The 14703-nt window shown below is 63.4% G+C and overlaps 1 protein-coding gene across 1 annotated transcript; it reads right to left on the reverse strand.

Moving 5' to 3' along the window:
- Positions 1-1225: 1225 nt before the first annotated feature.
- Positions 1226-12241, reverse strand: BCL3 (BCL3 transcription coactivator). Its single transcript, XM_014795059.2, has 9 exons — positions 11834-12241; positions 9968-10121; positions 5955-6063; positions 3500-3704; positions 3308-3396; positions 3064-3141; positions 2398-2565; positions 2009-2126; positions 1226-1837 (listed from the first exon to the last, which is right to left on the reverse strand). The coding sequence occupies exons 1-9, from the start codon at positions 12087-12089 to the stop codon at positions 1650-1652; spliced, it is 1365 nt and encodes a 454-aa protein (XP_014650545.2). The 5' UTR covers positions 12090-12241; the 3' UTR covers positions 1226-1649.
- Positions 12242-14703: the final 2462 nt, after the last annotated feature.

A 14703-nucleotide genomic window follows, 5' to 3' on the forward strand; every position in this document is an offset into this window, starting at 1 on the left:
CACACAAACACGTGGTCACTCATGAAGGCCAATAGGATGGGACCAAGGCCGCCAGCTGCTCCCGCAGGACACCCTTTCGTCACGGCTGGAGGCAGTGGGCACGGACAGGGGTCCCAGTCCTACCTCGGGGGTTCCAGCTTATCCTTGCTCTGCCCCACTACATCCATTGTCCCTTCCCGATGCTCAGGTCCCTGTGACACATCTCTTTTCCATATTCCTACCTCCTAGTAAAGTTGCTTTTCTGATGGAAGCCTGGGGTGGGCAGAATAAAGGCTCCCACAGACATCCACATCCTGATCCCTGGAATGTGTGAATGTCCCTTTATATGGCAAAAGGGACCTTGCAGATGTGAAGAAGTTAAGCATCTTGAGATGGGGGCATGATGCTGGATTATCCGGGTGGGCCCCGTGGAATCTCAGGGTCCTTCTAAGAGGGAGGCGGGGGATCAGAGTAGGAGATGTGCAGACGGAAGAGGTTGGGGTGTTGATACAAGGAAGGGGCCACGAGACAAGGAATGCAGGCAGCCGCTAGAAGCCGGAAAATCCAAGGGAACAGATTCTCCCCCAGAGCTTCCATAAGGGACCAGCCCTGCTGACACCTTGAACTGGGCCCAGTGAAACTGATTTTGGATTTCTGACCTCCAGAACCGTAACAGAATAACACGTGTTGCTTTAAGCCATTGAATTTGTAGGGCTTGGTTACAGTGGCAACAGGAAAGGAATGCAACTCCCTGATTGATACATGAGAGTCAAAACACAGACATTGTATGTCAGGGGGGCCCTGGAGCCGCTGAGTAAAATGTGACAGGCCAAGCGAGGCAGTCACATAGACACAATCACGGTGACTGCAGGTGTCCATGTTAGGAACACTCACAAATGTCACACACACAGAGACCCAGACACAATCGCAGCCACACATCAGTCCACAGGGAGCCACACACCCCAGAACGCCTCAGAAACACACACGCCCAGGGTCACTGTGGAATCCAACAGGGTCCCCTGGGGAGATGTCACACACCACGTCATCCCCAGAAACAACGGTGCGGTGACGCAACGGAACATTGACCACCGAACACACGGGAAGTCCCAGGGTCACCCACACGTCATCGTCGGTCTGAGACCCTCAGGTCACTCGTGGAGCCAGCTGGGTATGGAGTACAGGTGTGAGCACACACACACACACTTCCTCCAGACCTCCTCACGAAAGAGGCCCAGCCAAGCCAGGGTATGGTACAAAAATAGTTTATTACAAAAGAAATCCAACCAAAATGCCTAATAATTTACATTGTTATCAGTGCCCAGCTACAGCCCGTCTCTCCCTCCTCATCGGTCGTGGCAGAAGGCCGAGGGGAGCGGCTGATCCCTGGTTCCATCAGCTCTGGGAGAGAAGGAAACGGACGTTTGGGGAGAATTCCTGACAGGAGACAAGTGCCTGAGAATAAGAGGAGTAAGTCCTGGGCGGGGGGGCCGACATGGGAGCCTATCTGTTCAGAAGAGGGCCTTACGGGGGTGTGTGTGTGCCTCTGTGCAAATCCTGGTCCCGAAATTGGGGGGGGGGCAGAGTAAGGTCTTCACAGTTTCCAGGAGGGTTGACCCCACAGGGCAGGGAGGTCCCTCCTCACGAGTTCGAGATCTGCCCCCCCATCCCTCTCAGCTGCCTCCTGGAGCTGGGGAGGGCGGCACCGGCCGGCCAGGGGCTCGGAGGACCCCAGCAAAGGGCAGGAAGGCAGGTGGAGATGAGGGGGAAAGGAAGAAACTGGGGGGAGCCATGGGGAATCCTGGGGGCTCCTTGGGGGGAGACTGGGAGGGTGAGGAGGATGGAGATGCAGAGAGAAGACCTGTGGAAGGAAAAGAGAGAAGAGGATGAGGGCGGGGAGGGGCCCGATCCTGGCAGAAGGGGGCGGGGCCCAACTCCGGGGTTCTGAGGGAGGGGACAGGGGCCAGGGGCGGGGATGGGCTCTGAGGGAAGACGGGGCTGGGGGGCGGGAGGCTGGGAGCCGGCTTCTCACCATTGGAGCTGAGGCGGCTGCTGCTTTCCGGGGATGTGGTGGCACTCCGGTCGGGCGAGGGTTCGGGCTGTGATGCGGGCGCAGGCCGCGTGGCTTTCCCCCTCAGGATGTCGATGACCTGCAGGAAGAAGGGGGTCACCAGAGGCCCCTCGGGCCCACACCGCCCTCCCTCTCTCCTGCTCATGGGGTCTGTCGGTGAGCACCGCCTCCTTCTCAGCGTGCGAAGATGGGGAAGTCACTTCCTGTCTGTGGGCATCAGTTTCTCCTCCTGTCTAGAACGCACGCATCCCTGGGCTCCCCCCTCCCCTCCCCGCACGGGCACAGACACGCGCGCACACGCCTGCGCCCTTGCACACACAGGCCCCCGCGCGCGCGCACGGCACACTCACCCGGCGGCTGCGCGCCACCATGAGTGGCGTGTCGTTGTGACAGTTCTTGAGGCCGCTGTCGGCGCCGCTGCGGACCAGCGTGCGCACCAGCGGGAGGAGCCCGCGGCCGGACGCCGAGTGCAGCGCCGAGCTGCCCGAGTACATCTGCGCGTTCACGTTGGCGCCGTGCTGCGGGGCGAGAGCGCGGGTCAGGGCCGCCGCCCCGGGCCGGACGGGGCAAGGTCCGGGGGATGGGGGTGGAGGGGGCAGGAGGGGTGGGGTGATCGAAGGGTGGAAGCTGGAGCCAAGGGCGGGCCAGAGCGGGATTGGGCGGGCGTCGCTGAATCAACCGGACCTGGACTCCGAGGCCCTGGCCGAAGTAGGGGCAGTCAGAGAAGGGGGGGGGGGTCCAGGGTCGAGTCGGGGCGGAAGAACAGCGCCGGGACAGGGTCCAAGCCGGAAGCAGGATCAGCCAGGCTATCGCGGGGCGGGACCTGGGCCGTTTGGGGGTCGGCGGAGGAATGGGAGAGGGCCTGGGACAAGTTCGAAGCCTGGGGCATAAGTCATAGGGTTGAGAGAAGGGGAGCCAGAGCTGGAAGGCGGGGTCAGCGCCAGGGACAGGGGGGAGAGCCGGTTGGTGCCAGAGGAAAGGGTGGGCGAGAGGCCAGGGGCGGGGGTCGCACCCACCTGCAGCAGCAGCTGCACCATACTGAGACTGTTGTTCTCCACGGCGTGGATGAGCGGGGAGCGGCCGCTCTTAATGTCCTGCGGCAGGAGGGAGGGGCTCTGAGTGTCTCTAAGCTCTGCCAGAACAGCCGGCGGCCCGCATCCCGAGCGCTGGGGCCGGCGTCCCAATCCCGCTGGACGCTCCAAGCCCCACCCCGCCCACTCGCCCTCCCGCAGGCCCCGCCCCCGGCCCGCGCGCGCTCACCACCGCGTCGATGTCCGCGCCGCGCTCCAGCAAGAGCAGCACGGCTTCTTGGCACTCGGTGTTCACGGCCACGTGCAGGGCAGTGAGCCCTGAGGGGAGGGAGCGCGGTCAGACCTGCGCCTGGGGCGCTGCAGCCCCAGAAGGCTCCGGTCCTGCCGGACAGCCCCACCCTGCGCCCGCGCAGATGCTCACCGTCGTAATTGCGGGCCTCCAGGTCCACCGTGCCTGGGGCCGCGCTGTCCAGCAGGGCCCGCAGGCAGGTCGGGCTGCGGTGCTCGCACGCCAGGTGGGCTGCCGTCTGGCCGTGGCGGTCCAGGGCCATGGGGCTGGCACCGGCCATCACCAGGAGCCGGACCACCGACGGCAATGTGGTGATCACGGCCAGGTGGAGGGGTGTCTGTGGAACAGAGACCGTGAAGGACCCGCGCCCTGCCCTGTGGCCCGGTCCTGCGTCCCTCGAAAATTCCAGGTCCTGACCCCCAGCTGCAGTCCAACTCAGAAACCAGGAATTTGGACCGCCTCCTCCCTCAGACTCGAGAGCCCCTCCTGCGCTAGGACCCAGAAGGGGGGAGCCCCTAGCCCCTCCTCCCCCAGACCCAGGAGTCCAGGCCCCAAACCCTCCTCCCTCAGACCCAGGAGTCCAGGCCCCCCTCCCCTCCTCCCTCAGACCCAGGAGTCCAGGCCCCAAACCCTCCTCCCTCAGACCCAGGAGTCCAGGCCCCCCTCCCCTCCCTCAGACCCAGGAGTCCAGACCCTAACCCTCCTCCCTCAGACCCAGGAGTCCAGGCCCCCTCCCTCCTCCCTCAGACCCAGGAGTCCAGACCCCAAACCCTCCTCCCCAGACCCAGGAGTCCGGGCCCCAAACCCTCCTCCCTCAGACCCAGGAGTCCAGGCCCCCCTCCCCTCCCTCCGACCCAGGAGTCCAGACCCTAACCCCCCTCCCCCCGCCCCAGGAGTCCAGGCCCCCTCCCTCCCCTCACACCCAGGAGCCCAGCCCCCAACCCCTCCTCCCCCAGACCCAGGAGTCCGGGCCCCAAACCCTCCTCCCCCAGACCCAGGAGTCCAGGCCCCAAACCCTCCTCCTCAGACCCAGGAGTCCAGGCCCCAAACCCTCCTCCCTCAGACCCAGGAGTCCAGGCCCCAAACCCTCCTCCCTCAGACCCAGGAGTCCAGGCCCCAAACCCTCCTCCCTCAGACCCAGGAGTCCAGGCCCCCCCCCCCTCCCCCCCCAGACCCAGGGGTCCAGGCCCCAAACCCTCCCCCCTCAGACCCAGGAGTCCAGGCCCCAGACCCTCCTCCCTCAGACCCAGGAGTCCGGGCCCCCAGACCCTCCTCCCTCAGACCCAGGAGTCCAGACCCTAACCCTCCTCCCTCAGACCCAGGAGTCCGGGCCCCAAACCCTCCTCCCTCAGACCCAGGAGTCCAGGCCCCAAACCCTCCTCCCTCAGACCCAGGAGTCCAGGCCCCAAACCCTCCTCCCTCAGACCCAGGAGTCCAGGCCCCAGTCCCCTCCTCCCCCAGACCCAGGAGTCCAGGCCCCAGTCCCCTCCTCCCCCAGACCCAGGAGTCCAGGCCCCCCTCCCCTCCCCCGTCAGACCCAGGAGTCCAGACCCCAACCCCTCCTCCCTCAGACCCAGGAGTCCAGGCCCCAAACCCTCCTCCCTCAGACCCAGGAGTCCGGGCCCCAGTCCCCTCCTCCCTCAGACCCAGGAGTCCAGGCCCCAGTCCCCTCCTCCCTCAGACCCAGGAGTCCAGGCCCCAAACCCTCCTCCCTCAGACCCAGGAGTCCAGGCCCCAAACCCTCCTCCCTCAGACCCAGGAGTCCAGGCCCCAGTCCCCTCCTCCCCCAGACCCAGGAGTCCAGGCCCCCCTCCCCTCCCCCCTCAGACCCAGGAGTCCAGACCCCAACCCCTCCTCCCTCAGACCCAGGAGTCCAGGCCCCAAACCCTCCTCCCTCAGACCCAGGAGTCCGGGCCCCAGTCCCCTCCTCCCTCAGACCCAGGAGTCCGGGCCCCAAACCCTCCTCCCTCAGACCCAGGAGTCCAGACCCCAACCCCTCCTCCCTCAGACCCAGGAGTCCGGGCCCCCCTCCCCTCCTCCCTCAGACCCAGGAGTCCGGGCCCCCAGCCCCTCCCCCCTCAGACCCAGGAGTCCAGACCCCAACCCCTCCTCCCTCAGACCCAGGAGTCCAGACCCTAACCCCTCCTCCCTCAGACCCAGGAGTCCGGGCCCCAAACCCTCCTCCCTCAGACCCAGGAGTCCAGACCCCAACCCCTCCTCCCTCAGACCCAGGAGTCCAGGCCCCAGTCCCCTCCTCCCTCAGACCCAGGAGTCCAGGCCCCAAACCCTCCTCCCTCAGACCCAGGAGTCCAGGCCCCAAACCCTCCTCCCTCAGACCCAGGAGTCCGGGCCCCCAGCCCCTCCTCCCACAGACCCAGGAGTCCAGACCCCAACCCCTCCTCCCTCAGACCCAGGAGTCCGGGCCCCCAGCCCCTCCTCCCACAGACCCAGGAGTCCAGACCCCAACCCCTCCTCCCTCAGACCCAGGAGTCCAGACCCTAACCCCTCCTCCCTCAGACCCAGGAGTCCGGGCCCCAGCCCCTCCTCCCACAGACCCAGGAGTCCGGCCCCCAGGCCGCAGCCTCACCTGCCGTAGGTTGTTGTAGATGTCCAGCTCCCGGCCCCCGTGCTGGAAGAGGTTGACGAGCCGATGCACAGCTGGCAGATTGGCCTGCACCACGGCGATGTGGAGTGGCCTGGGGGTGGGGGTAACAGCATTAGGGGCTGGTCACCTCTCACCCACTCTCTTAGCAGCACTGACTCTAGTATGTGCCAGATACTTTGGAAGGATCTCCAGGATCCAACCACTTCTCCCCACCCCCACTCCTTCCATCCTGATCCAGCTACCATCATCTCCCTCCTCGACTGTCCCCTCTTCACTGGCCCCCTGCCTCCACCCGTGCCCTACAGTCTGTGCGCCAGAAGGACCCTTCAAGGCCCAAGTCCTCCCCATGGCCCACAGGCCCTAGGGGACCTTGCCTCCCCCTCTTCCATCTCTTTTGACCTCACCTCTGGTCACTTTCCTCCCTCTACTCTAGCCACCGGCCTCCTTGCTGTTCCTCCTAGGGCCTTTGCACTGGCTGTTCCCTCTGCCTGGAACAGCCTTCCCCCATATGGCTTCGGGGCTCGCTCCCCTCATTCCGGCTCTGCGAAAGTGGCACGGCACTCCCCTCCCCCTCCCCTGCTTTATTTTCCTCCACATCATCACCTGACCTACAGTTGACTTGCTTCCTGTCTGAATCTCCCCTGCCAGAACCTCAGGGCGTCTTGTCTGCCTGGTCACTGCCCAGTGTCTGGACAGAGCTGCTGCTGAGTGGGCACTCCGCAAATATACGCTGAATAAACGACACCACCTGCAAGACCCCCGGCCATCCTTGAAGCGGGTGGCCACATTCCCACCCCTCTCTGGGCCAGATTCTCATCTGTGGAGTGAGTGGGCATGAACTAGATGCCCTCAAGGTCTCCATCCGCTGTGACTACATCACATTCAGCCTCCAACCCCAGAGCCTCATGGGCTGGGTACCTACATGGAGGAAGTTTTGCCTAAAAGGGAGGTGTGCTAAACTGGAAGGGGAGTCATTGTTCTGGACAACGCAGATCCCCGCTTCCAGACTGAAGGACTCATTCCCCCAGCTTCTGGGAATGCTGCGAGCTCTCAGCTCTCTCTGGGAATTACCCTCCGCTGAAAAGAGCTGCCTGTCCAGGTCAGTCACCTCCAGTGACTGGTGAGTGCTGGCATCAGAGGCCCAGCCTTCTGGCCCCAACCCTGAAGGCCACTCCAACTTCAGTGTTCTCTGTGCGACAGCTGAGGTCCTGGTGGACGCCACCCAGCACCCCAACTTCTCCCTCTGCCTGGTCCTGCTTCCTCCGTCCCCACAGGCATTGATCCCAAAGCACTCTGCGGTAAACTTGCTGCCTGCTTCCCGGAGCCCCCAACCTGGAGGAACCATTTAGAGATGAGGGCCATGTGGGATGACTGTGCGGGGTCAGGGGACCTTAGCACCGAGCACAAGGCTGACTGCATGGACGCAGGCCGCACAACCTTTCCTTCCAGTCCATTACGACAGCAAACATTCGCACCCACCCGTCTGCTCCCTAACCCGGGCCTTGCTAAGGCAGGGTCTCCCAATCCTGGAATGTGCATCAGAATGCACATTTTAAACCAGCTCCCTGGTGCTTCGGATAGAGGCAGAGAAATCCTGCAGCCCGGGGGGCTTTGGGGGCTTTGCAGGCCAGGGTTGCAAACTGGGTGGCAATCCTGGCTAGCTGTGTGCGCTAGGGCAAAGCCACGCGGCCCTTGGGAGCCTGGGTTTTCTCCTCTGCAAAGCAGAGCGCACAGTAACGCCCACCTCCCCGGGGGAGGTTATGCAGGCGAAACGCTGAATCCGGACCCTGATCCGTGAAAATCAAATTTAAAAAGAAAATGTTGGGGGAGGGGCAGGATCTGGGCCAGGGGCCCCTGGGAAGCGCTCCCTTCCTTCTCTGCGTCTCCCAGGACGCCCGGCCTGGGTCCCTCTCTCAGGGCGAGTGGGGTTAAGCGAGGGCAAAGGGAGCGATGATTTCAGAGAAACCGTCCAGGCCTGAGTTCCCATAAACGCGCGGGCCGCAGGGGGTGGGGCGGGGCTGGAGGAAGTGGGGACGGGAGGGGCGGCCCAGCCCTCGGACTTCCAGTAACAGGTCTGCTGGGCGGGGCTCCGCTTCCTGCTCCCGGGGGAGGGAAGCCTGTCCCGCCGGGGATCTACCCCGGCCACCCCCGGCACCCCAACTTCCATCCTCCAGTGGGGCGGGGGAGGAGGGAGCCCAGCTCCAAAAGACCTAGCTTCCCTGGGGGTCCTCCAGCCCGGGGGCTCTTCTGGAACTCCAGGGATCAGATTCCAGCTGGCTCCCTCTCCCCCATATCCCGGCATCCACCCCCAAGATCTCTCGGTACCCTGGAATAGTGCCCTAACTCTTTGAGGATAGCGACTTCTCCAGTCTCGCTAAGTTCTAGATCGCCAAGCTGCCCTGCACCCTGTTCCTGATTCCCTGGGGGGGGGGGGGTCAAGGAAGACAGTACCCCAGCCTCTGCGCTCTGGGACTCAGAACATGTCCCCCTTTCTCTTGGAGACCCCGATTTCCAGCTCCCCAGTGCCTGACTCCTTGGAGGTCCAGATGCCCTGAGATTCTTGCTCCCCTGAGTCTCTAGAAGTCCAGCCTCCCACCCAAGCTTTGCCGCGCTGGGGACTTAGCGTGTCCCCCTCCCCCGCCCCCAGGCTGCGCCAGCTGCCCATTCCGGTAAAGTCTCGGCCCCCAGCGGAAGGGGTTAAGGTTAGAGGGAGCGCCAGGAGGGGGAGGCTGCGAGTGAGTGACGGGTGCTGACGTGGGGGAGGCCGAGCAGCTGGGCTGCGGTCAAGTTCTGCGGGAAGGGATTTCCCCCACAGGCAGCTGAGGCAGAAGTGTTTGCTTTGGGGGAGAAGGGGGAGAGGGGGGAGCGCGGGGGAGGGCGGGTGGGGCGCGGGGCTGGAGGCTGGTGTGCCAGGTCGCCTTCTGCACCCTGCTTTCACAGGCTGCAAACAGCTCACCCCTGGGGGCAGAGACAAACGAAATCGATTTCACAGATGACCCGGGAGGGACACAGAGGGGGAGGGAACTCGCTTGATCGAGCCCTTTATGTATCTCAGGCACTTTCTCCGGCTTGGGCTCACACTGGCGGCCCATAACCACGCGGGGAACCTCTGTTCGAACACCACCCACCCCCATGTATTGAGCACCCACTCTGTTCTATGCACCATACGTATGTACATTATTGCACTGAATCCTCATTGTGCTGGGTGCTATCCTGAGCCTTGATTTCCAGATAGGGAAACTGAGGGTTAGGGACGTGTAGTCACCCAGCGGGCCGGTGGTGGAGGCCTCCCTTGCCCTGTAGAAATAGGCCTGTTCATCCCATCCCTACCTATGGTTCCCAGTCCCCAATTCCCAGATAGGCGCTTTATAGAAATCATCTCATTTCTGTCTCACAGAGACCCTTGCCCACTAGTTCCTGTTTTTACAGGGGGAAACTGAGGCAGAGAGGGATGAGAAAATAGCCAGCTGAGAAACTATTTCTATTTCTATTTCTAGACTAGAAAACACCAAAGCGGATCTCATGTAATAAGGATGAGTATTGTTTTGTTCTGGGCAATTATTTTTTCAAGTTTATATGTGTGTTTATGCACTGGGTTTAATATAAAGTAGCAATAATAATATTAATTAATACTTATTGAGCACTTAGAATCTACTGGGCTCAGGCTAGGAGCTTAACATTATAACTCATATGATCAATCAGTCAATGAAATGTCTTTCTCATTTGGGGATTGTGATAAAATATGTGAAGCCCCCTGCTCTGAAAACAGTCCTAGGAGGTACGTGCTCTCAGGGGCCCCGTGTTTCAGAAGCGGAAACTGAGGCTCAGAGAGGGAAAGGGCCTTGCTTCAAGTCACACAGCAGGCGGTGGAGACAAGATTCTAACTGGGGTGGAGGGAACTCGACAGCCCAAGCTGAGTGCCCCTGTGTGGCGGTGGGTGAGGTGGGTGGAGGACTGGCTTCCCCACCCCCCATCAGCGGGGGACTGTTACTCACGTGTCTCCGTCCTCATCTGCACGGGTTGCCATGGCGATGTCAGCCGACAGGGGATGTTCCATGGGGCACACCATGGGGTACAGGGGCGTAGGCAGGTTCAGCAGAGGAAAGGGGGAGCCCATGGTCGGGGTGGGGTACAGGGGCAGTATAGGTCCTGGGCAGAGAAAGAACATGAGTGAGGCCAAGCCCGCAGACCCTCAGCCCAGCCCCGACCTGTGGGCCTTCACCCCTGCTGGTGTCACCTGCACTTTTTCCAGGTCACTTTTGCATCTCCTACTGGGTCCTCAAGGCCCAAAACAATCTCCCCTTCCACGTCCCTCCTCTGGGCTCCAGCAGCTTCCCCCCTACCCTGTCCCCCAGCCCTCGTCACTCTCATTGTGACTTATCTTTCATGTGTCTGACCCCCACCTCCTACTAGGCAGAGACCCCCATCATCACCCAGCAGGGGGACCCCAGGGCCTGTTTGCTAAGGGAATTTGTGGCTCCGAGAGGTAAGAATGGATGAAGCACTGGGTATAGGGCGTGGGGTGCATGCGTAGAGAGTTTGGGGTGAAGGGTGGGTGAGGAGGTGAGCAGGGGTGCCAGGAGCCTGTTCAGATCAAAGTGTTGGACAGGACCATGGCAACCGTCAAATCTGTATGGGCGCATCACACAGATGGGAAAACTGAGGCCTGGCTTCTCACCCAGGGAATGGGAGAGAGAGGAGGCCGCCTGATGCACAGCTCGAGGCTCTCCAACTGCTCTGCGCTGATGGGGTGGAAGGTGCAGAAACTGGGCAAAGGTCTGCAGGCACTGGGCGGGCTCTCTGCAGCTTTGGGGGTCACTCGGGGATGGTGAGGTACGCACAGCTGTGGAAGGGGATGCCCCTTCCTCGAGATCACAGATGGAGTCAGGATGGGGAGAATGGTGTTTGGCCTTCTCTGTCATCTCCTGATCCTTGGGGACCCCCCATTCCTGAACCCCCAAGTTTCCAGGTCCCTGTATCGGCCTTCTGCCCAGCGACCCCTGAATCCTTCATCCTGGCCTAAATCCTTGAGTCCCAGAATACCCCAGTCCTGCCCCCCATTCCCAGAATCCTCAGTCCCCAAACCCCCTCGGGCCACCTGACTTTTTGATCTCAGATGAGACCCTGTCCCCTTGTGACCACACATAACCGGATCTCTGTCCCACTGGATCTCTGTCCCACTGGCTCCTCAAGACTCCCAGTACCTGGGTCTGTTTCCTTCAATCCTGTGATGCCTGGATATTGGGGTGCTCAGAACTCCAACTCTGTTCTAATTCCCACTGTTCTCTGATATCTTGGTTCCTGAGATCTTCACACCCTGGGGTCCCTATTAGCTGTCTCCTTAGAACCCCTGTCTCTGTTCCTCTGACCCCCTCTGACCCCACATATCTGGATAGCAAGAACCCCAGTTTCTTGGGCCCAAGTACCAACTTCGTATAACCCTAGATATATGGGTTCTTAAGAGCTTATAATTCCGTGTTCCTGGGACCACAGGATCTGCTCCCTTGATTCTCTGAGATCCCAGATCTGTACTGCAGGGCACTGTACCCTGGGTCCCCATGTCTGTAGCATTCAGACGCTGGGCTCTGTCCCCAGGGCCCCCTAACACCCACTGCCTAGGACCCTCATATTTGCAGTCCCAAGACACTGCTCCCCGGTGCTCCCATATCTGTGTCCTGGGACCTCAGGCTCTGCCCCCAGCTCCCCAGCAACTCCATATGTGTGTCCTTGGGACCCTGGATTCTGTGCCCCTGTCCCTCAGCTCCATGGGACCCATATGTGTGTCTGAGCTCTGCCCCGCGCTCTGTGACCCTGTGCCCCGTCTGGCTCCCACCCGGCCCTGACCCGCGGGAGCCACTCACCAGGGTAGTAAACCGCCTCAGGCCGGGCCAGGCCGTGGGGGGGCGCGGGGACCGCCGGCATGTCGGAGCCGCCGCGCAGGGGATCCGGGGGGACGAGCGGGCCCGTGGCGGCGCGGGGGGCGGCGGGCTCAGGGGAGGGCGCGCGGAGCGGGCGCTTGCGGAGCGGCAGCGCGGCGCCCGGGGGGCCGGCGGCCTTGGGCCGGGTGCGCAGGTCTACGGGCCCCTCGTCCATGGCCCCCGCGGGGCATCGGGGCATGGGGCCGCCGGGGACGGCGGCCGAGCGGGCGGCCGGAGCGCGGCTCGGCTCGGCGGCACGGGAGGGTGGTTGCGCCGGGCGCCGGGACTTCCCCTGCCGCCGGCTGAACTGAAGGGACTTTTGTCGGCCGGGGCGGTGCCGGCCGCCCGCCTCCCCGCCCCCGGCCCCCCCGGGGCCACCCGTCCGCCCCAGGGGTTTCCTGGACCCGCCGCCGCTCCGCCGCCCCGCGCTGCCTCCGCCGTGCGCCCCGCCCGCGCCGCGCCCCGCGCCCGCCCCTCCCGCCCCGCGCGCCCAGGGCGCCCGGCCTCTGCGGGGGGCGGGGGCGGGGTGGGAAGGAGGCGGGGTCGGGGGTGGGGGTCCCACCCCTGCGGTGCGGCCTGTCTCCGTCGCCGTCTCCGTGTGTGTCTTTCTGTCTCTCTCTACCGCTGCGCCTCTAACTCTGTCTCTGACCCTCCTGTCCCGATAGGTGTCTCTCCGAGCCTCTGTCTCTGTGTCTCTCTTCTCCCTCTGTCTCTATTGTCTCTGTGTCTCTCCCCATCTCTCTGTCTCGAGTGCTGTCTGCCTCGCAGCCTCTGCCCCAGGGAGGCACTTCCATGAGGCCCCGGGGTCGCTGGGACGCGGGGTCGAGTCCCGACTCCCACTTCCTGGCCGGGTGACCTTGGCAGGGCACTTCCCTTCTCTGAGCCGCTTCCTCCAGTGCGAGGGCGAGGAGTGCCCTGGGAGGCGCCCTGGCACCATCCCTCTGCCTGCCCTGCCCCCACCTCTGCCTCTCCATGTGCCTCCCCGGCCGCGGCCTGAACTTCGCTGGGGTGGGGGGCGATGGCGAGTGCGCAGAGGAGCCCTGAGTGTGTCTCCCCGCGTGGGGTCCCTGCACCCGGCCCGAGCACCGGGCACCGGGTGGGTGCTCTGGGAATCCTGGACGCACGGAGAGAAAGAGACGTGGCGACACAGCCACACAGATCGTGAGACACCAAGCAAAAGAGAGACAGAGAGATAGCAAGAGACGCAAAGACGCAAGATCAGAACCGGAGCGACCCAAGTCCGGGCCTGGGGGGCGCAGTGATGCTCCCCCTCCCTTCCCCCTCCCATCCCCCTCCCATCGCGGGCAGGGTTGGTGGTTGGGGAACAGGCCGGGCGGGTTGGGGGGCATGACTCAGAGGCAGGCTGGAGCCAGGGGGTGGATGGAGGGGCGGAGGCTGGCCTGCTCCCGGCCCCTCCCCTCGCGCCCTTCTCCCCGCCCCGGGGAGGGGCCTGGCGCGCGGGGCTTTCCCGGATTTCCCTGGAGGCGGGGCCGTCGCCGGGGTTGAGCCCCGGTCACTGAGTTACGGGAGGCGGAGGGGGAGGCTTTGGGGACCTCGGGGGACAGGGAATGGGGGCTGCACCCCGGGTCTGTGCAGGCGGCACGCAGGGGCTCCCTGGTTCTCTCTCTGTGTCGCCCCCTGTCTCTGTGACTCTGTCCCTCCATCCCTGGCCTCCCTCTCGAGGGCTCCGGCCCCGGCCCCGTCTCTTTGTCTCCCGCTCTCTGTCTCTGTCCCTGTCTCCCTGGCACCGTTGAGACCCTGAAAGTGGGTGTGAGAGCCAGGTGCCCAGGAAGGGACTTTGTCCTGGCTTCGGGCCCCACCCCAGTGGATCGTTAACCCGGCACGTGAGGAGCAGCCACGGGCAGAGAAAGGCCTCAGCCCTTCTCCGGCTCTCCTGTCTGCCTCTCTCCCCCGCAGCCCCCGTAATGGGGGAGCACCCGGGGCAAGACCTGGGTTCAAATCCCGCCCCCACCCCTTGCTCCCTGTGGACCTCAGGCGGGTCCTCTCTGTCTGGGGACTCAGTTTGTTCTTCTGGCAAATGTGGCTGATGTCAACCCCCTCGTCCCAGGGCTGTGGAGAAGAGGTGAAGGAATCCAGTGGGAGTCCGGGTGCTGCTGTCGCCCCACCCAGCCTCACCGCTGGGGACTCTGACCACAGGACGGGGGGCTGTAGAGCACCCCGCAGCGCAGAGAGGGAAGCTGAGCCTCAGGGGGCTTGTCGGGCGGTGGCCCTGGGAGGTTAGGGTGGAAGGACACCCAAGGTCCCCCCTCTCCCATCTCCCTGTGGCGGGTGGAGCAATGGCCCTGGGCCTGGGCAGGACTGGGGAGGGGGTGTCTGCGCTTGGCCCAGGGGGCTCAGAAAGGCTGAGAGAGGGGGCGCCGGCGGCTGGGAGTCGGAGGATGGATGAGGGATGGAAGTCTGAGGGAGGAGGACCTGAAAGAGGAAGGCAGGTCTGCGAGAGAAGTAGATGGTCTGAGGGAGGGGACAGGGTCTGAGGGAGGAAGTGAATGTCTGATAGAGGAGGTGAGGGTCTGAGGAGGGGAGAGGGTCTGAGGGAGGAGATGAGGGTCTGAGGGAGGAGGTGAGGGTCTGAGGGAGGAAGTGAGGGTCTGAGGGAGGGACAGGGTCTGAGGGAGGAAGTGAATGTCTGATAGAGGAGGTGAGGGTCTGAGGAGGGAGAGGGTCTGAGGGAGGAGATGAGGGTCTGAGGGAGGAGGTGAGGGTCTGAGGGAGGAAGTGAGGGTCTGAGGGAGATGAGAGGGTCTGAGGGAGGAAGTGAATGTCTGATAGAGGAGGTGAGGGTCTGAGGAGGG

The sequence above is a fragment of the Ceratotherium simum genome, chromosome 33 (genome assembly GCF_057802395.1).
Source record: "Ceratotherium simum simum isolate JZ-2026a chromosome 33, ASM5780239v1, whole genome shotgun sequence".
In the NCBI taxonomy this organism is placed as follows: domain Eukaryota; kingdom Metazoa; phylum Chordata; class Mammalia; order Perissodactyla; family Rhinocerotidae; genus Ceratotherium; species Ceratotherium simum.

Coding starts and splice junctions, on each gene's coding strand:
- BCL3 (XM_014795059.2), bottom strand. CDS start 12,089: ATGCCCCGATGCCCCGCGGGGGCCATGGACGAGGGGCCCGTAGACCTG. Junction 3,705..5,954: donor TCTACAACAACCTACGGCAG/GTGAGGCTGCGG, acceptor TCTGTTCCACAG/ACACCCCTCCACCTGGCCGT. Junction 3,397..3,499: donor GGAGGCCCGCAATTACGACG/GTGAGCATCTGC, acceptor CCCTCCCCTCAG/GGCTCACTGCCCTGCACGTG.